The sequence below is a fragment of the Stomoxys calcitrans genome, chromosome 3, assembly GCF_963082655.1.
Source record: "Stomoxys calcitrans chromosome 3, idStoCalc2.1, whole genome shotgun sequence".
Taxonomy (NCBI): domain Eukaryota; kingdom Metazoa; phylum Arthropoda; class Insecta; order Diptera; family Muscidae; genus Stomoxys; species Stomoxys calcitrans.
The window spans coordinates 158986947-159013923 of record NC_081554.1 but is presented as its reverse complement, the minus strand read 5'-3'; the positions used below and the strand labels follow the sequence as shown (position 1 = coordinate 159013923).

Below are 26977 nucleotides of genomic sequence, written 5' to 3'. Positions count from 1 at the left end.
CAAATCATTGAATTTTATTACCAAAATCAGTGTTCGGTTCGAAATGTGTTCATTCACCGTAACGTTGCTTCCAACAGCATCTTTGAAAAAATACGGTCCAATGATTCCACCAGCGTACAAACCACACCAAACAGTGCATTTTTCGGGATGCATGGGCAGTTCTTGAACGGCTTCTGGTTGCTTTTCACTCCAAATGCGGCAATTTTGCTTATTTACGTAGCCATTCAACCAGAAATGAGCCTCATCGCTGAACAAAATTTGTCAAAATTTGAACACATTTCGAACCGAACACTGATTTTGGTAATAAAATTCAATGATTTGCAAGCGTTGCTCGTTAGTAAGTCTATTCATGATGAAATGTCAAAGCATACTGAGCATCTTTCTCTTTGACACCATGTCTGAAATCCCACGTGATCTGTCAAATACTAATGCATGAAAATCCTAACCTCAAAAAAATCACCCTTTAGTATCAGGAGATCGGTTTATCCCAACATGGTCATAAGGGCAATAACAGCCAGGACGGTAAAGTTACGAACAGTCTTGCAGTGAAAGAGGACATTAACTCCTTCTATGAGGATGGCAAAAACTGCAAAGATTGGGTGCTGAGCCATAACGGAGTAAGAGGGATACAAGGGCAGACGATTTAGCGGTGAGGGCCAGAGGAATACCGTCAATAAATGTGTTAACCCTAAGCCTTTCGGATCGACGCAGTCCAAGTTAAGGGCGTGGGTAACAAACGCATGTAACACTGTGGAACAGTGAAAGAGTCGGTAGGACGGAGAAAATCCTATGGAGCGATCCGGATAGTGAAAGGACGAGGCTATTACTGAAAGGATGTAAGAAGAAGGTCAGAAAGAATAGCTTTTGATATCATAACGGTACACATAGGACTACGAGCTCACTTATGCAAAATCGGTACGGTAAATGATAGCAGGTGTAGGGAATGTGGGAAGATTGGAGCATTGCATATGTCATTGCCCGGCTTAGGCTACAAGACACCAGTACTTAGGTGGGGACGCAATATCAGACATGAACTTACTTTGGGACGTGGCATGGAAAACAAATAAGGATTTCGTAAGTAGCACCGAATTACTAACTTACATTTTCTTTTCCGAGGATATGAATTCATACCCACCACCATAGGATGTGGGTATACTAATCTAGTAATTCCTTTTGTAAAAATTGCAAATATTGCCCATAAACATTCCACTAAGGAACAGGGGCAAACTTCTCCTACATCAATGAGTGTAGTACGATTGTACGATGATAAGGAACCTCCTTTTTATAGCTGAGTCCGAACGGCGTTCCACAGTGCGACACCTCTTTGCAGAGATGTTTTTTACATGACATATTATGTCACAGATGTTGCCAGCATTAGCAGGGGAAAACCACCGCTGAAAAATTTTTTTGAGGGTCACGCCAGGTTTTGAACCCTGGCGTCCAGCGTCATAGGCGCACATGCCAACCTCTGCGCTACGCTACATTTCCGACCCTATAAAGTATATATAGTCTTGATCAGCGTAAAAAGCTAAGACGATTTGGCCATGTCCGTCCGTCTGTCTGTTGAAATCACGCTTCAGTCTTTCGAAATAGAGATATTAAGCTAAAATTTTGCAATGATTCTTTTTTGTCCATAAGCAGGTTAAATTCGAAGATGAGCTATATCACCCCATATAGACCGATCCGCCGATTTGGGGACCATAAAAGGCACATTTATTATCCGATTTTGCTAAAATTTGAGACATTGAGTTGTGAAGGCCCTTCGACATACTTCTTCAATTTGGCCCAGATCGGTACAGATTTGGATATAGCTGCCATAGAGACCGATCCTCCGATTTAAGGTTTTGGGCCCATAAATGGCGCATTTATTATCCGATTTTAACGAAATTTGGGACAGTGAATTGTATTAGGCCCTTCGGCGTCCTTCGTCAATTTGGACCAGATCGGTCTAGATTTGCATATAGCTGCCATATAGACCAATCCTCCGATTTAGGGTCTTAGGCCCATAAAAGCCACATTTATTATCCGATTTTGCTGAAATATGGGACAGTGAGTTGTCTTAAGCCCTTCAACATCATTCTTCAATTTGGGCCTGATCGGTTCTGATTTGAATAACAGGCTCATTTTTTGTCCGATTTCGCCGAAATTTGGGACAGTGAGTTGTGTTAGACTCTTTCACATTTGTCAGCAACTTGGCCCAAATTGGTCCAGATTTGGATATAGCAGCCATATAGACGGGTATCTCGATTTAAGGTCTTGGTCCCATAAAAGGCGCATTTATAATCCGAATTCAATTAAATTTGACACAGTGACTTATGTTAGGCTTTTCAACATCCGTGTCGTATATGGTTCAGATCGGTATATATTTAGATATAGCTTCTAAAAGAATTTTTAGATTAGCACAAGGTATGTATTTTTCTTTGGATTTTGACGAAAGGTATTTTATATATATACCCGAGGTGGTGGGTATCCAATGTTCGGCCCGGCCGAACTTAACGCCTTTTTACTTGTTAACAAATTATTCTAAACAGACAGACGGACATAGCTAAGTCGAATCAAAAAGTGATTCTGAGTCGATTGGTATACGTATTTTTGGATACCTGTGCCCTGTTATAAAATGGAGTTTGAGGATACCTAGACATCTTATATCTGGTATTACCTTCCAACCTAAGTTTGTGAACTTATCTATGTTAGATGGTATAGTAATTCGAATTTATTTTGAAGATGACTATCTGAAGATATTTCTACGTTAGTTTCCCTTCATTAAATCTCCCTATGACATTATCTGCACTTCACTAAACTAAACATCGGTGTAATAAACTGAAATAAACTAAACATCAGTGTAATAAAGTTTACCCCCTTTTTGGGGGATTTCGTGTCACCACAGCAGATAGTCAATGAAATTTAAAGTGTTTACCTAAGACTGACATATTCGATTGTTTATTTAAATAGGAACCGTTGATATGTACAAAACAGCCATACGGGTGTTAAGAGCATTGTATTGACTGTTTCCAAATTTGTGATAAACAAAAATGTTGTTGCCCTCAATGGGATACGACTACAGCACAGTGTTGCTTCTACTGCTTATGTTTGCCTTTAGTGGAAGGGGGGTAAATCGAAGTATTGATACACGTAAATGTCATAAAGTACAGAGACCACTTGAAAGCTGTTGTTGGATATACTTTGTAGTTGAGTCCCCCGTCCGATTTGCTGTGGTAAAAGAACACTGTGCCCAGACTACCTATCTCTACATCACCATTGGTCTTGGGTGAATTCAGCCGCCAAATGGTCTGGCATGATCAATACACTCAACACTTCAACTCCTTCAACTCCTTAGACAGAGTTTCCATTTTGGGACCATGTGGTCGTACTTGGTATTCATGTGGAGTACAAATCCATTGTTTGTTTGTTCATTTGTTTGTTAGCCTAAAAAAAATCCATGTACTCGCACTAGCATGGAGTAGACCAATAAATATTTTAATCATTTTTCGTCACCGTTGTTGTTTACCCTGGCCAAAAGCAAAAGTCTTTTCCATTATTTTTGTTGTGCATGTAAAAATACTTGAATTTGAAGCCATTAGATATCTTCAATGGCTTGTAAACTGAGTATGGTGTTGTTAATTCTTGTTTTTTTGCATCTATATTTGGTTCGCTTAAAAGTGTGTGTAATTTAATGGTTGTTTTTTTATTTTTTTCCTTTTTGTTTTACAAAATGAGGAAATTGAAATTTAAATACGAATTTGACCTTAAGAGGTCTGTGCTTATGTTGAATGGCCAATAGAGACACTCGCTTGGAAATCAAGTGCCGTGAAAAGCAATCAAATCACAAAGCGTTGTACTTCATTTTGGCACTTTTGTAAAATTACAGTAGCTCAAGCACTTCTATTTAATATAGTTGTAAATATTCGTATAAAAAAAAGTGTAAACACTTGAAATGTCCACGATTTTTAGGGAGCTGGTTTTTGCTGATGAGTTCGAAAACCTAAAAAAAGTTTTGGGAACTTTTGTGAATTTATTGAGAAGTAAAATGTTCAGAAAACAGGGTATCCTAACTTAGTGAATATGTTTGTAACGCCCAAAAGGACGGGAGTAAGCCTTATAGATAAGGGAATGCGTTAACTCAGAAGCATTTGCTGACTCATTTTAATTATGTCCGTCTATCTGTCTGTCGTCTGTCTGTCCATATAATAAATCCATGTGCAATGTACAGATCTCAGATTTCATCCCAAAGCCTCCCTGCACGACGTAACTATAAATTACGAACCCAGGCGTTCAGCGTCATATGTGGACATGCAAACCTTTGCGCCACGATGGAACTTCTGCTCCCGTAGGTATGAGCAGAAGTTGCAATTCCTCTCGCGGACAGTCAGTTGTCTCAAGGGTAGAGTTTAAATGTGGCGCCGGGTGACACCGCCTCTTACTCTTAATATGGAGCCCACAAAGGAGCATTTATATATGCCAGCCCAAACAAGTAAAAAGTAATTAATTTGGCTGGGCTAAACTTTGGATACCAACCACCTTGGATATATACATTAATCACCTTTTGTCATTAAATGGTGGTTCAAGACAGTAGAACAGAATATTGGTCTATATGGCAGTTATATTTTGATATAGTCCGAATTCCACCATATTCGGAAAGGGTTTGTAAAGACTTAGTTCAACTTATTGTACCAAATTTCAAACAAATCGATTAAGAATTCACCTTTTGTAGGCCCAAGAACTTAAATCGGGACATCGATATGGCAGCTATATCTAAATATAGACCAATCTGAACTACATAGCGCATGGATGTTCTAAAGCCTTACATAGCTTCACTAACAACCGACCTAAAATCGGGAAATCGGTGTATATGGCAAATATATCCAAATATGGACCGATCTGGGCCATATTGAACATGGGTGTCAATCGCTGTGTCAAATTTCAGATTGTATGGGCCACCGGGAGATTTGTATATATGACAGCTATATCCAAATATACCTGATCTTAACCAAAGTCGGTATGAATTCTGAGGGGCCTAACTCAATTCAATTCAAATTTCAGCAAAATCGGTTAATAAATTCACCTTTAATAGGCTTAAAACCTAAAATCGGGAGAACGGTTTAATGGCATCTAGACCAAATTGAAAAAAAGATGTCGAAGGGCCTAACACAACTCACTGTCAAAAATTTCATGGAAATGAGTTTAAAATAAGCCTTTTATGGGCCCAAGACCTTAAATCGAGATATTGGTCTATATGGCAGCTATATCTAAATCAGGTCCCATCTGGGCCGTAACATAACTAACTGCCCCAATTTTCAGCGAAATCGAATACAAAATGTGGTTTTGGGCCCAAGACTTTAAATCGGCACCTCGGTCTATATGGGGGCTATATCAAGATGTAGTGTGATAAAGCCATCTTCGAATTTAACCTGCCTATAGACAACAAAGAAAATAATCTGCGCAAAGTTTAAGCTCAATATCTCTATTTTTAAAGACTGTACCGTGATTTCGACAGACAGACGGACGGACATGGCTAGATAGTCTCAAATTTTTACTACGATCAAGAATATATATACTTTATTCGGAAATTGATATTTCGATGTGTTGCAACCGGAATGACAAAATGAATATACCTCCATCCCTCGGTGGTGGGTATGAAAAGAAAATCTAAATTAGGAATTCCGTTCTACTAAAAATATCCTTAATTGTTTTCCATATCACGCCCCTTAGTCGGTTCATATCTGGTATTGTGTTCCCCTACCCGGTGCTCCAACGTCTCATCATCTTCTCCATATGCCCCATATATGCTATCACTTGCCCCACCCATTTTTCATTGGAGACCTTCTGACCTTCTTCTTACTTCCTTTCTTTCAGTAATAGCCTCGTCTACTCACCATTCGGATCTGTACATAGGATTTTTCTCCTCCTAACGACCGTTTCCCTGTTCCATTATGCTACGTTAAGTCGGACAGCGTCGACCCGAAAGGCTTCAGGCTAACCAAGTTTATAAATCGCAGCTGGCAAAATATCGATGGCACTATCGACATTTAATTTTTTTGGCTGAATATCGATTGATATTTTTCACAAAAACCGCTCTAGCCCGCCGTCGCAGATCTCTCAACGTGCTGAACAGTTAAAAATTCACCTGTTCTGGGTATCGGGCCACAAGTATATCCCAGGGAATTGTAAAGCGGACGAGCCTGCAAAACTAAGAACTACCCCACACATTCCAGGGATACTGGAATCTGTGGGTATGCCTCCAGCGACATGTAAGCTAAGTTTTCAGGACCAGGCCCAAAGGACAACAAATGATAAATGGTCACAAACAGGGGGCTGTGAGCATTCCAAAACTATGTGGCCTCATTTAGACTTGAAGAGGTCTACTTCTTTGCTGTCATTGGCTAGAACAGACTTTTCAATCGTTGTGTCCGTCATGACTGGTCACTGTCTAATCGGAAAACATACAGACAGACTGAAGGTTGCCAGCAACGATTTTTGCAGAAGCTGTGAGGACATCGATGAAGAAGAGGCTATAGAACACCTTTTGTTTGTATGTCCCACACTAGCAGTCAGAAGGAGTTCCACTTTAGGTTCTCATTTCTTTGAGAACCTCTCTGATTTAGCAGATGTGAACATTCGCAAGTTATTGCGGATTTTTAAAGCAATCTACAATAGATGGTTCAAAGGTAGGAACTAGAAGGCATCTTCCTTCTTCTGTTCCTGTGCTATCACAATGGACGAAAATGTCTAAGTGAGTCTGATGACAGACTGCCACTTAAACCTAACCTAACCTTGCCTACGAGGATTGTTAGACGCTATCGTGATTTATAGAGACGAACGGACATTGCTGGATCGAGCAACATATTCGTGACGATCAAAGGGTATAATGCAGGTACCCTTAATAGGGTTGCAGATCAAAATGTTGTGGCATTACAAAATACCACAGATAATCAGCCGTGTAAACTACTCTACTGTGTCGCACTGAAGGAGAGGTCCCTTATCATTCAGTTTAAACTTATATCGGATAGCATTTTTTGATATGAGAGAAGTATTTCCACTGTTCCTTAACAGTGGAAATACTTTTACCTCGTGGTAAAATGTTTTGCAATTGGCATTTTTACAAACCCCATTAAATATACCCCCACCTATGGTAGAGAGTATAAAAATTATATTTTAAAAAACTATTTTAAGAACAATTATACACGAAATTTCTTTAAATCCATTTACTTTTTATTTACGATATTCTCTGCTTGCCCATATTGGTTTCATCTAAATTTTTTGTAATCGTATCGAATTTATTTGGGTTACTATTCTTGCTCGTCTATAGAAATTTCGAAATCTTTATCAACTGCAGGAGTACCAAACAAATTCCAATTGCATACGAAGTGTATGTAACATACCTCCTAAAGAGATTTTATCGCATTGGTTGGAAGAACAAGACCCCGGAATATTAAAGATTAGCCAAGAAAACAAACCAAACAATATGAAATTAATAAATGTTTAAACATTTGGTTGTTTATTCAGAGATATTTAAACAAAGATTTTAATGAAACTCATAAAACGTTGTACAAATATTTTGGGAGGTCTTTTTTCGATAGCCCAGGCCAGCCAGTCAGTCTGTGTAACGCGTATGTTCACAAGACCTGAGTGGCGATAATGAGGCGGTAACAGCACCACCAACTGTTACACGACCGAGGTTTTGATCACTTGGTCATTGGTGGGTATTGTAAAATCAACACCAGAGATACTATTTCCCAACAACCATGAAAGACAAATTGAAAATGTCATGTCACGAGGAGAGCTGTAAAAATATTGGAATGTAATAAAATATTGACATTTTCAAGTGTTTATATGACAGTTTAATAAGTTTTCTTTTTTAATGTTTTATCATTTAGTGGTTTTCCACAAGCCATAGATGAAAGTGAAATGTAATAATTATTGTATGTTTGCGGTATAGTTTCGATAACTTCCAACACACGTGGTGAGTTGATAAGGGAAAGTTGATTTAGGATTTTGGTGAAGAATATTTGGTGTTGGACAACAAAAAGGTGCTAAGAACAAATAGCGATAGCTATGTTTGAACAAAGGCAGGGAGGTACAACTGCATGCAACCGAACTACCTTATGTTAGTTGTAAATAAATTTGTTCTCATAGAAAATTTAGTCAAAAGTTTTATTTTACAGAAGATTCGTCTAAATTTGACTTCTTCAAAAATATCCCGTTGTATAAGTAGAATTTGTTTTTTGTTTTTTTACCCTACACCATAGGATGGGGGTATACTAGTTTCTCCATTCTGTTTGTAACTACACGAAATATTCGTCTGAGACCTCATAAAGTATATATATTCTTGATCGTCGCGACATGTCGATCTAGTCATGTCCGTCCATCTGTCCATCCGTCCGTCTGCCGAAAGCACGCTAACTTCCGAAGGAGTAAAGCTAGCCGCTTGAAATTTTACACAAATTCTTCTTATTAATGTAGGTCGGATGGTATTGTAAATGGGCCATATCGGTCCATGTTTTGATATAGCTGCCATATAAACCGATCTTGGGTCTTGAATTCTTGAGCCTCTAGAGGGTGCAATTCTTATCCGATTGGGATGAAAATTTGCACGACGTGTTTTGTTATGATATCCAACAACTGTGCCAAGTATGGTCTGAATCGGTCTATAACCTGATATAGCTGCCATATAAACCGATCTTGGGTCCAGACTTCTTGAGCCTCTAGAGGGCGCAATTCTTATCCGTTTTGAATGAAATTTTGCATGACGTTCTATTATGACTTTCAACAACTGTGACAAATAAGGTTCAAATCAGTTCATAGCCTGATGAAGGTGCCACATAAACCGGTCTGGAATCTTGACTTCTTGAGCCTCTAGGGGTCGCAATTATTATCTGATTTGACTGAAAATTTGTACAACGCATGGTTCAAATCGGGAAATGCCGGGAAATGAACTCGACAAATGCGATCCATGGTGGAAGGTATATAAAGTTCGGCCCGGCCGAACTTAGCACGCTTTTACTTGTAAGTTGTAATAATTTGTTTTCATCTAAAATTTTTATACCCTCCACCATAAGATGGGGGGTATACTAATTTCGTCATTCTTTTTGTAACTACTCGAAATATTCGTCTGGGACCCCATAAAGTATATATATTCTTGATCGTCGCGACATTTTATGTCGATCTAGCAATGTCCGTCCGTCTGTCCGTCCGTCCGTCCGTCCGTTCGTCCGTCGTTCTGTCGAAAGCACGCTAACTTCCGAAGGAGTAAAGCTAGCTGCTTGAAATTTTGCACAAATACTTCTTATTAGTGTAGGTCGGTTGGTATTGTAAATGGGCCATATCGGTCGATGTTTTGATATAGTTGCCATATAAACCGATCATGGGTCTTGACTTCTTCAGCCTTTAGAGTGCGCAATTCTTATCCGATCAGAATGAAATTTTGCACGACGTGTTTTGTTATTATATCCAACAACTGTGCCAAGTATGGTTGAAATCGGTCCATAACCTGATATAGCTGTCATATAAACAGATCTGGGGATTTGACTTCTTGAGCTTCTAGAGGGCGCAAGTCCTAAACGATTTGGCTGAAATTTTGCTTGACGTATTTTATTGTTACTTTCAACAACTGTGTCAAATAAGGTTCAAATCGGTTCATAACCTGATATAGCTGCCATATAAACCGATCTGGGATCTTGACTTCTTGACCCCTAGAGGTCGCAATTAAAGCCTGAAATTTTGTACGATGGATCCTCTCATGACCATCAACAAACGTATTTATTATGGTCTGAATCGGTCTATAGCCCGATACAGATCCCATATAAATCGTTCTCTCTATTTTACTTCCTGAGCCCCAATGGGCGCAATTCTTATACGAATTAGCTGAAATTTTACACAGGTCTCCAACATATAATTTAATTGTGGTCCGAACCGGACCATATCTTGATATCGCTCTAATAGCAGAGCAACTCTTTTCTTATATCCTTTTTTGCCTAAGAAGAGATGCCGGGAAAGGAACTCGACAAATGCGATCCATGGTGGAGGGTATATGAGATTCGGCCCGGCCGAACTTAGCACGCTTTTACTTGTTTTAACTTTTTTACTTGAAAAAAAGGGAACAGATTTCAAAGGTGCCTAGATTTGTTAAAATATCTATATGGGCAACATTGTACATAGGCTAAAGGTAAGCTCAGCTTATTTGGGCAACATTTTACATTGCCCAACTATAAACTCAGGTTATTTGTGCAAATTTTTTCAGACAATAAATCAGCTTTTATGGGGTTAAGACCTTAAATTGGAAGATCGGTTTATATGATAGCTATATCTTTACAATCCGATCTGTGTCATATTTGGGTATGATGTTGGGGGGTTTATAATAACGCACTATTTCAAATTTCAACGAAATCGGGTAATAATTGAAGTTTTTATGCGTTCCAGACCCTTAAACGGCAGATTGCTCTATATGGCAGCTATATCTAAATATAGTTCGATCTGAAACATATTTGGGGCGGCTGTTGGGAGGCTCAAAACTGCTCACTGTTTTAAATTTCAGCGAAATCGGATAAAAAATGGAGCTTTTATGGGCTTCAGACCCCTTATCGGCAGATCGGTCTATATTGCAGCTATATTTTAATATAGTCCGATCTGAACTATATTCGAGTCGAATGTTAGGGGGCCTAAAACTACTCACTGTTTCAAGTTTCAGCGAAATCGGATTTAAAATGAAACTTTTATGGGCTTCAGACACTTTATTGGGAGATCGGTCTATATGGCAGCTAGATCCAAATATAGTCCGCACTAAACCACATTTTGGTCGGATGTCGGGAGGCTTAAAATTAAGTTCAAATTTCAGCGAAATTCGGTAATAAATGCTGCCTTTATATGCCTTAGACCCATTAACCGGCAGTTAGGTCTATATGGCAGCTATATCTAAATATTGTCCTATTGTAACCATATTTTGACCAGAATTCGGAAGGCCTGAAACGACTTACTGTTTCAAATTTCATTGAAATCGGATAAAAAATAAAGCTTTTGTGGGCTTTAGACCCTTTACCGGCAGATCGGTCTATATAGCAGCTATATCCCAATATGGTCCGATTGGGCCCGTTCAAGAACATAACTAGCGTGCATCAAAAAGACATATCTGTGCCAACAGTGGCCACCGTGGCGCAGAGGTTAACATGTCCGCCTATAACGTCGAACGGTTCAAATGTCGGCATGAACATTAGAAAAATTATCGGAGGTGGTTTTCCCCTTACTAATGTTTTTCAACATTTGTGAGGTATCCTGCCGTGTAAAATCTTCTTTACCTAGTGGTATGCGGTACGCCCTTCGGACTCGGCATAAAAACGGAAGCCCCTTTTCATTGAGCTTAAATATTAATCGGACTGCGCTCATTGATATGAGAGAAGTATCCCCTGTTCCTTAATGGAATGTTCGTGGGAAATTTAGAGCCAAATTTCAGCTCAATATCTAAATTTTTGAAGGCTGAAGAGTGATTACAACAGTAAAATTTCATCAAAATCGGATCAAAAATGAGCCGTTTGTGGGTACAATACCTTAAATCGGGAGATGGGTATACATAACATGACAAATCGGACTATATATCCAAATATAGTCCGATCTTGACCGTACTCAGTACGGATGTCGATGGACCTAACATAACTTACTGTGCCAAATTTCGTACGATCGGTGAAATGGCAGCTATTTCCAAATATGGTCTGATCTTGGCCAAATATTGTCTGATATGGCCTTGACCAGGCAGTGGTACTCGCAGAAGAGCGTGATGGGATTTGTTGTACGGGGTAGGGTACAGGGTAGTCAACGAACATAAGCGAAATTTGTGGATGGAATTCTTGGAGCAATGTTAGTTAGGTACCGGTTTAGGCATGCTGTGTTCTTCTGTTAAGTCACTATCGAACCTCGGTATACTGAAAAACTGGACCTCAGTCACTTTGGCGACATAACTGTGACTGATCCGAAGAGGAGCGCCAGGTGTTCAACTGTCAATTTATTTATCCAGAGAGTGACAGGCGTTGGGCCCCGACGGAATCTCTACACTGATGCAAAAGAATCTGGATCAACTTAGAGTCGTATACCTTAGAACTGTCCTCAGCCTGTCTTATAGTACACGATGTCTGGAAGATGGGCAGAGTGATCCCGCTGCTGAAGCCTGGAAAGCACCCGAGTAAGGGGGAGTTGTACAGACCGATTTCCCTTCTCTCAGTAGTAGCCAAGACGTTTGGGGGACTACTCCTCCCGAGCCTTGTTGGAGAATTTCAATTCGCCGAGCATCAGCATGTATTTCGAAGACTGCATAGCACAACTACTGCTTTGCATGCCATTACCGCACACATTTGTCGTGGCTTCAATCGGCCCAGGACTGTGATAGGACTTTCCTCGTGATACTGGACCTATTGAAGGCATCCGACACGATCAGTCATGCCAAACTATTTGAAGACATCGCCAATACGTTCCTATAGCCAGGGCTGAAACGCTGGGTTGCGAATTACCTGTGTGGACGCCAGTTATTTGTGGAATTTAGGGATTAGAAGTCGAAGCACTGTAGAGTGAAACAGGGAGTTCCCCAAGGGTGGGTGATATCTCCGGAACTGTTTAACTTCTACCTATCCTCCATTTCAACCCCCTAGACGGAATAGAGATGGTATGATATGCGAACAATTGTATGATCATGGCATCAGGCTCCCACCCATTGATGACATCTGATGTAGGTCAAACGTGTATAAAAAGATTGTTGATTGAGTGCCAATTCCGACCATCAAGTGTCCCAAAATGCTTGGTGTAACATTTGACAGCTCTTAAAAGTCCCCGTTAAGCCACAGCAATTTGCGATAGAGTCAAAATTAGAACCAAGGTTTCAAGTCACATGCCGGCAATACTTGGAGTGCTGACAAAGGAACCTTCTTGACCACATACATAGCATGTCTGTAGTAAGTTATGTATCGCCTGTGTGATTTCGTCGGCTATGTGGCAGTGAAATAATATTCAGATCTGTCAGAATGCGGGCTGTCTCCTCAGTTCTCGTGTGGACCACCTCCATCAGAAGACAAAGATCGTACCCATGCGATGACTTAACTACATGCTGTCTAAGCAATACTTTCTGGGTTGTTACCGCAAGGACTATTCAAATCATCATCTTGAGGATAGATATTCCACGCCCAGAAGCCTTAAAGTGGAGGTGCAGCGCTATAAGAGAGAACCTCTAGATCAAGCGACATATCCAGCGGCTCTAGACATCAGTCATGTAGATACCGTAGCAGATGCGGTGAATAGCTGCCGGTTGAATGTGGTCTATAGAGAACGATCACCTCCAATTTCACCTACCCCGGCAAACCAGAATGGTTCTGGGTAATTACGATCCGGCAGATGCAGCCATCTCAACTCTTATAGAGCAAGGATTGAAACCAACGTGCATGATGTATGTCCCGATTGTGACCAGGGACCACACGACACTTCTTTAGCTGCCCAGCCAGAAATACTCGACTCAGACCCAGAACCCTTTGGACGCACCCCATCAGAGTTCCTGGATCTGGATACTCAACAGAATCATGCAGACGAAAGATAGAACACAACACATTGCTACAAACAACATGAGGAAACTTTTAGAGCGGCCGGCCTCTGTACCGAAAGCAACGCCTTAGCCCAGCATTTGGTTTGTAGGGATTCGTCGCAAATCTCTCTTAAAATATAATACTGTTGCAGACCTCCATCATAAGCTTTCGCCTGCCTTGTAGAGGTCCTCCGATGTTCGCCAGTAATCGCCCTAAATGGGCCGTTATCATCGCCGCTTTTGTTGCCGCTTGCTGCGTCTCGGCTATAAACGTCATTATGGTGTCGAGTCGTACTTCTAGGTACTGCAGATGCCTTCTATTGGGTAACACCGCATATTTATCTCTGTGGGGATATGTTTTCTCGTGAGCAGGAGTAGCTTAGTCTTTTGCATTGCCTGCTGTAGCGCGTGGGATTCCAACCAATGTCTAGCTCTAATCATGCCTTCTGTAGTCTTCGTTGCGCCCCGTCCATATTTCTTGCTGGGATGACAGCGGCAATGTTGTCTGCGTATCTAACCACAAATTTGTTTACTCGCATATCTATGCTTAGTAAACCCTCGTAGCAGACGTTCCAAAGTATGGACCTTGTGCAGCGCCCGACGTTAGTTCATACCTCCTCATACCCTCAGTGAATGTGTAAAAAAGCACTCGCTTTCTTAGATAACTTCATATGATCTTCATGGCCTGCAATACGTTCAACCACCTAAGGCTATTTAAGGCGTTCTTAACGTCCAGCGTTGGAAGCTGTTGGAGCGTTTTTTAAATGCTATACACGTGGAGGCATTGGCCCTTGGAGGAGGACAGGACGATAGTCTGCTACGAACATTCAGCCTTCGGCCTGCTTCCACAACCAACTAAATCCTTTAAGACCCCTACTATGGGCTTCCCTGGGCGGAAGCCATATTTCTTTCCGCCTCGAGAGTCCTGCTCCTCCAGCAGCGATTGCCTCCGCAAGTCTAGGCTTTATATAACGCTCCAATAGCTTGCCCCCTGTGTCCACCACACACCTGTCCCCTTGCTGATAAAAACTAATCTTTGCTGTTTCCATGCATCTGGCAATATTCCTTCTGACAGGAATCTGTTACAGATGTTCAGAAGCATTTATGGTTGCTGCTCGGCGATTATCTTCATGACTTCTACTGGGGCTCTGTCGGGCCTGGGCGCCTCTCCGCTATGAAGGCTACGTGTAGGGTGTTGGAATTCTTCAAGTGTAAACGGGGGAGTGTTTGTGTCCGCTACAATGTTTTTGTCGTTTGGTCTTGCATTGTGCTCAGGTAATAGGCCTTATAAAATTTGATGAGAGGTGTTTTGTTTGACGTCCCAATACGTGTGTGATTACATCAAAATCGACCCAGACTTACATGTAGCACTTTCCGATCATTTAAGTCGGCCGGACCTGCCGGAACTATCCCGGCACTGCTGCAGGAGACTCTTGGAGTCACCCTGCCATGGCTTAAGCGGGCGGGCCGAGCGAGCCTGGCATGATCCTACATACCGAGAGCATTGAGGGAAGTCAAGGTGGTCTTTATCTTTAAGGCGGGAAGAATAAGCCACAGCACGACGTAGGATTATAGGCCTATTTGTCTGTCATCGTTTTTGTTGAAAACATTGGAAAGACTGATTGACCTGAAGGTGAGAGGGGAACTGACCCCAGAAATCTTCAGTGGGGCACAACATGCATACCTTAAAGGCAGGTCGGTGGAGACGGCCCTTCGCGAGGTGCTACAGGAGGTCGATCCATCTCTCCGACAGAAAGATTACACTTTGGCGACTTTCTTGGATATTGAGAAGGCCTTTAATAATGTGGAGATAGGGGCCATAGTCCCCGCACTGGACCGCACGGGGATTCACCCCCTTAATCTCTCAGTGGACCAATAATATGATTTATGGCATTATTATTAATGAGAACCTGTGGTCAGAAGGCGAGTGACCATAGGAACGACCCAAGGAGGGTTGTCCCCACAGATTCTATGGAACATTGTGATTAATGAAATCCTGATGGATCTCGGTGGGGAAGGCACGAGGATTATCTCGTATACGGACGACGTAGTGCTACTGGTCCGAGGCAAATTTCTGTGGACGATCAACGAGATCATGGTAGGATCACTGAGGAGATTGTCGCGATGGGTTACCAAAAATGGGTTGAGGACCAACCCATGGGAAGACTGAGCAGGTGCTTTTCACGCGTAGGTATAGGATACCGGAGTTCGGACTCCCATCCATGGAAGGGGTCACCCTGCGGCTGTCGAAGGAGGCGAAGTACCTAGGCATAGTCCTCGATTCGAAACTGTCCAGGAAGAGGAACACCGAGGAAAGAAGCCGTAAAGCACTGTGCGCCTTTTACCCCTGCAGGAGGATGTTCGGTAGGAAGTGGGAGGTGACTACCAAGTGGATTTATTGGATGTATACGGCTTTTGTAAGACCAGTACTGGCCTATGGAGCACTGGTACGGTGGAATGACGTAGGGAAGAGGACACGTGCGAGGGAGTTCGAGAAGGTCCGGAGACTGGCCTGCATCGGGATCACAGGGGCACTGAGATCCGCACCGCAAGCAGGCCTGTAGGTGATGCTGAATATGCAGCCCATTGGGGCCCGTATTTCGAACTGCGCCGCCAAGGTCGGGCTTAGGCTGAGGGAGCTCGGCATACTGAAGGAGGATGGTTGCGGCCACCGTTCGATTCTGAGTGTTATGGTTACGGAGGATAGACTGACTAATTGGCACCAGTGCCGACTGGAGTGAGGGAATTTGCGACTGGATTTCCTGAGAGGGACGAATGGAGGGCGAATAGTGTACTTGAGGAGGATGAGACCTCGATCTATACAGATGGCTCAAAGATGTAGTCAGGAACTGGATTGGGGGTCTACTCTGATGCCCTCAATATCAATATGTCTCTGAGACGTGTGTGCGATCTTTCAGGCAGAGGTCTGTGCCATTGCAGTGGACGCGAGAGAAATTCTGGTAAGGGACTTACCGCCCTCGAAACTCGGACTTTATCTGGACAGTATGGCGGCGCTCAAGGCGTTAGGGTCGAGAATGGTGAGGTCGATCTGCGTGGCGGATTGTTTTGAATCCCTGGATAGACTCTGGGCCCACGATGTAACACTGACATGGGTTCCTGAGCATGAGGGGATCCAGGGAATGAGAGGGCGGGCGAGTGCGCCAGAAGGGGTTCATCTGCGCTTCGCGGACCAGTTATCGGTCTTGCCTACGTGCCATTTGTCGAGCTACTGAACGCAGTGGATGGGATCGCCAGGGCGGCGTCTGTGGTGAGTTGGGACTCGGTGGATGTTTGACGAACTGCGAAGGCACTATGGCCAGTCATCGACCAGAGAAGGACGTGGGAGTTGCTGGCGTTCTATAAGAGGTCGATGAATACCTTGACAGGAGTCATAACCGGACACTGTGCCATAGGCCGCATGGCGGCGCGCATGGGGAAACCACACAATACCTTCTATAGTAGTTGCCTCGATGAGGTTGAGGAGGAGACTATTGAGCACTTGCTGTGTTGCTGCAGAGACGTAGGCTCTCCTTTCTGGGGAGCCGTTTCTTTTGTGATCTGGATGAACTTGCGAACGTACCTCTGATATGTCTCCTAAGGTTTTTTGAGGGAGCAGGATGGTTCCGAAGGGGGGTGCCACAAGCTCCGACGTAAGTAGATCCGTGCTTGCGTGGGGGCGTACGTTTCTTCAAGGTACCACAATGGGCCGAACTGGCCTCCGAGCAACCCGTTCAACCTGACCTAACCTACATATGGCTGCTACATACATCTTTTAAACGAAATACACTTTTAAGACTGTATTAGCCACAATTTTGATCCGATAGCAAGGATATTTTGCAAAGTTCTATCTGATATTTCAATAGGTACACAAAATTGAAGTCTCTATATATTACTACCATTTCCGCCTATGACGCTGAATGCCTGGGTTCGAATCATGGCAAGACCATCAGGAAAAATTTTCAGCGGTGGTTTTCCCCTCCTAATGCTGGCAACATTTGTGAGGTAATATGCCATGTAAAACATCTTTCCAAAGAGGTGTCGCCCGACTTTTGTCTTGGTTTCCTGGTAACAGACTATAGGGTGATATCAGCCGACAGACCGACCTTTATTCCAGAACCGCCTAAGATTTTTACTACGACCAAGAATATTCTTACTTTATAGGGTCAGAGATGAATGTTTAGATGTGTTGTAAAGGGAATGACAAAATGAATATAACCCCCCGTCCTACGGTGGTGAGTATAAAAATCACATAAATCATTAATAACTCGATTGAAAATTTAAGTACATGTTTGTAGCCACATTAAAGTCTTAAAATCCCAAAGAAAATAATTATCGGCATATGCAGAGCGTTGAACCGCCCCAAACACTTGTTTAATACAGTCATTAATATGATTTGCAGCCGTTTTAATATTCGCCCTGCCCCAAAAACAGTCTGCTATTGTTATCACTATATCACACCCACAAATTAAATTGCTAAAGGGGCTTTAGTTTTTAGTTAAACCAAAAATTATCTCAAAATGTCATCATAAATAACCACAAAGCAAACAAAAGTAGTCTACAGCCATCATATCTCAATGATTACGCAAACGAACCAGACTTATAATTTATGATAAATGTCTTAATGCAATGTCTAAAATCGATTTAAATATTCAATGCAAGACTCAATCGATTTTCACCCCATCCAGACATTTGGGTTATTTATGTAAACTCAATAATTCATACTTACTTGAACATCTTTAGCGTACATATTATTGGTGTGTATGACCACAGCACTGAAATTTCGTACAGCATCAAATTCAAAAGTAATTTCAACGGGACGCCCTTGTAGGTTGGGTGTATCGTTGCGCCAGCCAACCCATTCATAGCCTGAAATTAAATGGAAACAAAGTTTTAATATTGTTCGATCTTCAATATAATGTGTTGATGGACTTAGAGGAAATGTGGGAATACGCATGGTCCCCTTAAACATAACAAATTTTATGGCGTCAATTTTCATTGGTAGATATATGGTAAGAAATTAGGAATAAGAAGCCTAACAAGTCAAAAGGCGTTAAGTTCGGCCGGGCCGAACTTTGGATACCCACCACCTCGGGTGGATATGTAAACCACCTTTCATCATAATCCGGTGAAAAATTTATAATTTATGCCCCTATAACAGCTTTATCGAAATATGGTCCGATTTGGACCAAATTCGATATGGATATTGAGAGGTCTAATAAGAACAAGTCATAGTTCAATTTTGTGGAACAAAGTATTGGTCGTTTTGGTAGCCATATCCAAATATAGATCGATCTAAACCATATACGACACGGATGTCGAAAAGCCTAACATAAACTATTGTCCCAAAGTTCTGCGAAATCGGATTATAAATGTGCTTTTCATGGGGCCAAGACTATAAATCGCAGCTATATCCACATCTGGACCGATCTGAGCCAAAAGAGAGCTATCGAAGGGCTTAATACAACTCGCTGTTCCAAATTTCGGCGAAATTGAACAATAAATGCTCGTTTTTTGGCCCCAAAACCTTAAATCGAGAGATCGATCTATATGGCAGCTATACCCAAATATGCACCGATCTGGGCCAAATTGAAGAAGAATGTCGAAGAGACTAACAGAACTCACTGTCCGAAATTTCGGCGATATCGGACAATAAATACGCCTTTCATGGGCCCAAAACCTTAAATCGAGAGATCGGTCTATATGGCAGCTATATCCAGATCTGCACCGATCTGGGCCAAAATCAAGAAGAATGGTAAAGGACCTAACACAACTCACTGTCCCAATTTTCGACGAAATCGGACAATAAATGCGCCACTTATAGGCCTAAGACCTTTAATCGAGAGATCGGTCTATATGGCAGCCATATCCAAACCAGGACCGATCTGTGCCATATTGCAGAAAGATGTCGAGAGCCCGAATAAATCTCACTGCCCCAAATTTTGCCGACATTAGATAATAAATTCGGCTTTTGAGGGCCCAAAACCAGAAATCGTGAGATCGGTATATATGGCAGCTATATCCAAATCTAGACCGATCTGGGCAAAATTCAAGAAGAATGTCGAAAGGCCTAATACAACTCACTGTCCGAAATTTCGGCGATATCGGACAACAAATACGGCCCAAAACCTTAAATCGAGAGATCGGTCTATATGACAGCTATATCCAAATCAGGACTGTCCGAAATTTCGGCAAAATCGAAAACCTTAAATCTAGAGATCGGTCTATATGGTAGCTATATCCAAATCTGGACCGATCTGCGCCATATTGCAGAAAGATGTCGCGGGGCCGAACACAACTCACGACCCTAAATTTTGGCGAAATCGGATTAAGGGCCCTAAACCATAAATTGAGAGATCGATCTATATGGCAGCTATATCTTAATCTGGACCGATCTAGGATAAATTAAGTAAGGATGTCGACTGACCTAACACAACTCTCTATTCCAAGTTTCAGCAAAATCGGATAATAAATGTGGCTTTTATAGGCCTAAGACCCTAAATCGGCGGATCGGTCCATATGTGGGCTACATCAAGATATAGTCCGATATAGCCCATCTTCGAACTTAACCTGCTTATGCACAACAAGTAAAAGCGTGGTAAGTTCAGCAGGGCCGAATCTTATATACCCTCCACCATGGTTCGCTTTTGTTCAGTTCTTTTCCCGGCATCTTTTCTTAGGAAAAAAAAGGTAAAAAGAAAAGATTTGCTCTGTTATAAGAGCGATATCAACATATGTGGCGTTTCGGACCACAATTAATTTATATGTTGGAAACCTGTGTAAAATGTCAGCCAATTCGAATAAGAGTTGCGACCTTTGGGGGCTCAAGAAGAGAGATCGATTTATATGGGAGCTGTATCAGACTATAGACCGATTTAGACCATAATAAACACATATGCTGAGGGTCATGAGAGGATCCGACGTACAAAATTTCAGGCAAATCGGATAATAATTGCGACCTTTAGAGTCTCAAGAAGTCAAGATCCCACATCGGTTTATATGGCAGCTATTGCAGGTAATCAACCGATTTAAACCTTATTTGGCGCAGTTGTTAAAAGTCATAGTAAAATATGTCATGCAAAATCGGATAGGAATTGTGCCCTCTACAAGCTTAAGAAATCAATTCCCCAGATCGGTTTATATGAAGACTACATCAGGTTATCAACCGATTTAAACCATACTTGGCACAGTTGTTGGATATCATAACAAAACATGTCGTGCAAAATTTCATTCCAATCGGATAAGAATTGCGCACTCTAGAGGCTCAAGAAGTCAAGACCCAAAATCGGTTTATATGGCAGCTATATCAGGTTACGGACCGATTTAGCTGCCATATTCGCATAGAACTCGACAAATGCGATCCATGGTGGAGGGTATATAAGATTCGGCCCGGCCGAACTTTGCACGCTCTTACTTGTTAAAGACTGTAGCGTGATTTCAACAGACAGACGGACGGACATGACTAGATCGTCTTAGATTTTTTATCTGATCAAGAAAATATGTACTTTATAGGTTCGGAAATGGATATTTCGATGTGTTGCAAACGGAGTGACAAAATGAATATGCTCCTATTCTTCGGTGGTGGGTATAAAGATGTACATAAGTGCTCTTTCTTAATGTATAAACTCCGTGCTCCCCGATCTACAGTTTTCTGAGATATCACTGAGACTCGCCATGCGGAACAAATGAATTTTGAACGGTTCAGCCATCTTTTCGGCAGACTTGAGGCAGTTGAGAGCGGTTTTTGTATTGAGTAATACTTTTTGCAGATATTCTATGACTGCCTGGCTGCCTAAAAAGATATTTTTGGCAAACATCGTTTAATGAGATGTTCGCTCGAAAAATTTTCATTGATCGCTTGTCTGCTCTAAAATTGAACAAAAACCAATTACAGGTGGCAAAATAATTTTTCATATATAAATAAATGTACGCTTCAGTGAAATATCATATCCCCAAGATACTTAATAATGCATTTTGAATCATACAAATGCATACTTCCGCTCTAAATGTGTGCATATATAACACTATGTTTAAACAACATCAAACTATTTTATTCAAGGCAATTACTTTGCAGTATGTTTCAATATTGTTTTTATTCTGACATTCATAAATCATCATTATCCTTTAAATAAATATTTGCTGTGCCACCATACACTTGTTTAACTGTAGCCTTGTTATTATGTTATAAATAAATAAATATTGACTCAATTTGATGTAGGTTTTTCTTCTTTATTTTATTGAATATGGAGCAGGTTGGCAATATCGATAGTGAATTGAAGTGACGAGGCGGCAAAGCTGAGAATGAGTATTAAAATGGATGACAATTGCAAAACTCACCAGAATTTTTTTTTAACTTTTTATTAGGGAAGATCTTTACCAAAATCTTGTCTTTGGAGAAAATTTAATGAAATTTGGTCTTCAAATAAGTTTCAGATGAATTAGTAGACTAGCGTAATGGGGCATTCACTCAGAGGTCAACTTTGCCCATGGTTCACTCAGAGGCCAACTTTGCCCATGGTGACACCCTAGCGAGAAAACAAGTGTAGGTGAGAATACAAGTAAAAAGGCCGGGCCGAGTGATTGTTCTATATAGCAGCTATATCCAAATCTGGACTGATCTGGGCCTTCTTCATGAAGAATATCGAGGAGCCTAACACAAATCTTAGTCCAAATTTCAGAGAAATCGGACAAAAAAACCATCTTTATGGGCCCAAGTCCTCAAATCGAGAGATCGATTTGATCGATCCAAATCTGGATCGATCTAGGCCAAAATAAACAAGTAACAAGTAAAAGCGTGCTAAGTTCGGCCGGGCTGAATCTTGTATACCCTCCACCATGGGTCGCAATTGTCGAGTTTTTTTTCCGGCATTTCTTCTTAGGTAAAAAAAGGATATAAGAAAAGATTTGCTCTGCTATTAGAGCGATATGATGATATGTTCCGCTTTCGACCACAATTAAATTATATGTGTAAAATGTCAGCCAGTTCGAATAAGAATTGATCCCTTTGGGGTCTCAAGAAGTAAAATATAGAGATCGATTTATATGGGAGCTGTATTAGACTATAGACCCATTCAGACCAAAATAAACACGTATGTTGATGGTCATGAGAGAATCCGTCGTACAAAATTTCAGGCAAATCGGATAATAATTGCGACCTCTAGAGCGTGCATTAAAAAGACGTATCTGTGCCAAATTTCAGCTCAATTTCTCAATTTTTAAGGCTGTAGAGTGCTTACAACAGAGGTCGGACAGACACACGGACATCGTTAAATCGTCTTAGAATTTTACGACGATCCGAAATATATATACTTTGTAGGTTCGGAAATGGATATTTCGATGTGTTGCATATGGAATGACTTAATTAATATACCCCTCTAATGGACCCCCTTACGTTGACGACCCACGCAACGAAAGAAGGACCTTTATTTGCGAATAAGCACCTGAAATGTCCGGAATCTTTTTAGAGAAGGTGCAGTATACGCACTTCCGGATGAATTGTAAAGGGTGATTTTTTATACCCTCCACCATAAGATGGGGGGTATACTAATTTCGTCATTCTGATTGTAACTACTCGAAATATTCGCCTGAGACCCCATAAAGTATATATATTCTTGATCGTCGTGAAATTTTATGTCGATCTAGCCATGTCCGTCCGTCCGTCCGTCCGTCCGTCTGTCTGTCGAAAGCACGCTAACTGCCGAAGGAGTAAAGCTAGCCGCTTGAAATTTTGCACAAATACTTCTTGTTAGTGTAGGTCGGTTGGTATTGTAAATGGGCCATATCGGTCCATGTTTTGATATAGCTGCCATATAAACCGAACTTGGGTCTTGACTTCTTGAGCGTCTAGAGTGCGCAATTCTTATCCGAATGAAATGAAATTTTGCACGACGTGTTTTGTTATGACATCCAACAACTGTGCCAAGTATGGTTCAAATCGGCCCATAACCTGATATGGCTGCCATATAAACCGATCTTGGGTCTTGACTTCTTGAGCCTCTAGAGGGCGCAATTCTTATCCGAATGGAATGGAATTTTGCACGACGTGTTTTGTTATGATATCCAACAACTGTGCCAAGTATGGTTCAAATCGGCCCATAACCTGATATAGCTTCCATATAAACCGATCTTGGGTCTTGACTTCTTGAGCCTCTAAAGGGCGCAATTCTTATTCGATTTGAATGAATTTTTGCACGAAGTATTTCGTTATGATATCCAACAACTGTGCCAAGTGTGGTTGAAATCGGTCCATAACCTGATATAGCTGTCATATAAACAGATCTGGGGATTTGACTTCTTGAGCTTTTAGAGGGCGCAATTCCTATCCGATTTGGCTGAAATTTTGCATGACGTATTTTATTTTTACTTTCAACAACTGTGTCAAATAAGGTTCAAATCGGTTCATAACCTGATATAGCTGCTATATAAACCGATCTGGGGTCTTGACCCCTAGAGGTCGCAATTATTATCCGATTTGCCTGAAATTTTGTACGACGGATCCTCCCTTGTCCGTCAAAATACGTGTTTATTATGATCTGAATCGTTCTATAGCCCGATACAGCTCCCATATAAATCCATCTCTCTATTTTACTTCTTGATCCCCTAAAGGGCGCAATTCGTATTCGAATTGGCTGAAATTTTACAAAGGTCTCCAACATATAATTTAATTGTGGTCCGAACCGGACCATATCTTGATATCGTTTTAATAGCAGAGCAACTCTTTTCTTATATCCTTTTTGCCTAAGAAGAGATGCCGGGAAAAGAACTCGACAAATGCGATCAATGGTGGAGGGTATATAAGATTCGGCCCGGCCGAACTTAGCACGCTTTTACTTGTTATTAGTATGAGATGACTTAAGGCTACATATTTTAAGGCGTTGATTCAGGCTTCCGAGACAAGTAGGTAGATGGGTCCCCCTTGGGTGTCCTGAGATTGATAATAGAAAACTTGGTAAGTACTTTTACATCGGGGGACCTCTCCCAGTGGATCCACAGTTGTATTCTTGGGGATGTCGAGGATAGAGAATTTGGTAAATAGTCTAGTAGGGACTCATAAACAACACTTCGATTGTCAACTAAAGGAGAGGAAACGAAGAGAATGTGGGGGGGGGGATACTACAACGCGAGACCTTTATAAGAACTCACGCGGGAACTAGGAGTTAATCTTAGGCAAGGGACCTTTGAAAATACTCAAGCACGGAAGAGAAGGAAATCTGCAGCAAGAGACCTTAGAAAGTACTCAAGCAAGGCTGAGGAGGAAAACTACGACAAGAGACCTTAGTAAGTACTCAAGAAAGGACGAAGAGGAGAACTGCGGAAAGGATTCTACCAGGATTCTACAGGATATCCAGGAGACCGTGGTAAATATTCCAGGAAGGATATGCTAGGATTCTACTTGTTAGCCAGCAGTCCTTGTTAAGTACTCCAGCAAGAATAGACTAGGAATCCACAGGATAGCCAGGAGACTGTGGTAAATACTACACCAAGGTTATGCTAGGATTCTACAGGTTAGTCAGGAGAGCGTGAAAAGTTCTCTACCAAGGATATGCTAGGATTCTACAGGATTGCCAAGAGACCTTGGTAAATACGCCAATAAGGATATGCCAGAATTTTACAGGATAGCCAGCAGCCCGTGGAAAGTACTCCAGCAAGGTTATGCTAGGATTCTACTGGATAACCAGGAGACCGCGAAAAGTTCTCTACTAAGGATATGCTAGGATTCTACATAGCTAGGAGACCTTGGTAAATACTCCACCAAAGATATGCTTGGATTCTACAGGATAGCCAGGAGATCTTGGTAAGTACTCCAGCAAGTTTATGCTAGAATTCTACAGGATAGCCAGGAGACCAAGATAAGTAGTCCAGCAAGGATATGCTAGGATTTTATTAGAATATTCGTTCTCACCGTTGTACGATGTTGACTGTTTCGTTGCTACGCCCTGACCGTCCCTATTTGCTTTGGTGTATCTACAGGATAGTCCGGAAATAGTGGTAAGTACTCCAGCAAGGATATGCTAGGATTCTAAAGGATAGCCAGGCGAACGTGGTTAGTAATTCAGCAAGGATATGTTACGATTCTATCAAAATACTCATTCTCACCGTTGTACGATGTTTACTGTTTCATTGCTACGACCGTCCTCATTTGCTTTGGTGTATATGGAAAAGTTCGAATGCCAACGAAAGGGGTGAAATACTTATTGAATATATAATAAGTCGCAATCTGGCGATTTGTAATAAAGGGGATAAATCGGAGGATATAAGTGGAAGAATGTGCGACTACTGAAGTATTTTCGGCCAAACAGAAGAAAGGTAGATTGGGATAAATTTCGGCACAAATTCTGCATCACTATCCCTTCTATACTAGAAAAGGGAGTGGAAACTACGGAGGATATAGACATAGTGGTCAAGCGGATCTCGAAGGCCCTGAATGACTCGCTTGTGACAGCATGCTCTAGTGCCAAGCCAGGGGACAAACAGCGACCACCTTGGTGGACCCAAGAGCTGGTTGGTCTAAGGAAGGACTGCAAAAAACTCTTCAACAGAGGAAAAGCCACAAGAGCACCACACGATTGAGACATCTATAAGGCTGAGCTAAGAAATTTAAGGGCGAGATTATAAAGGCTCAGAAAAAATCCTGGGTAAAATTCTGCGACTCCGTGGAGGATACATCTGAGGCCTCTAGGCTAAGGAAGATTCTGTTCTCGAGATCAATTATGGTGGGGTACATTCAGAAGTCAGAGAATGTATGGACAATGTCTAGTGAGGAAACACTAGAACTACTCGTTGATACACATTACCGAAAGTGGTTTGGGTATCCGTGCAAGACAGATGTAGTTCTTTTCCGCAGGAGATACTAGTTGCCTACAGTGGAACCTGTCTCCTTGGGTGGAGAGAATGTTCCATTTACAGAAAACGCAAAATACCTGGGTTTTTTGCTGGACAGGAAACTGAAGGTCAAATCCAACATTTTGGAAAGGGCAAGAAAGGCCACTCTTGTCCTATACACAACCTTGGAAAAAGTTGGGGATTTAGACCGCGTGTCAGGCATTGGGTATATACTACAGTTGTCAGACCTATTATGCTATATGGTGTTGTGGTCTGGTGGACCGAGCTTCAAAAATCCATCCGCTGCTCAATACTTAACCGGATCCAAAGGATGGTTTGTTTGTGCATCATAGCCGCGCTGAGGGCGACACCATCTAATGCACTGAAGTTAATGCTGCATCTTATGCCTCTGGACATTGTGGCTACCCAAATTGCAGCGACCACTGCCGTAAGGTTAAGGGTGCTTTCTTATTGGTCATGTGGCGGCACGGACACTGTGTTATATTTTATACAATATCCGATGTTCCAGGCAATGTGCATTACACCCTACCTGAGTAGCTTTTTGATAAAAATTACTGTACCACTATTCCCTATAGAACCGATTGGAAT

General features: G+C 41.7%; 1 protein-coding gene across 1 annotated transcript in view; it reads right to left on the bottom strand.

The window, feature by feature from the left end:
* The window catches only part of LOC106085304 (epithelial discoidin domain-containing receptor 1), a 903344-nt gene that overhangs the window by 565373 nt on the left and 310994 nt on the right, over positions 1-26977 (bottom strand). The window contains exon 6 of the mRNA XM_059364462.1: positions 18276-18415. Coding sequence (XP_059220445.1) covers positions 18276-18415 — 140 coding nt within the window. The remainder of the gene's footprint in view (positions 1-18275; positions 18416-26977) is intronic.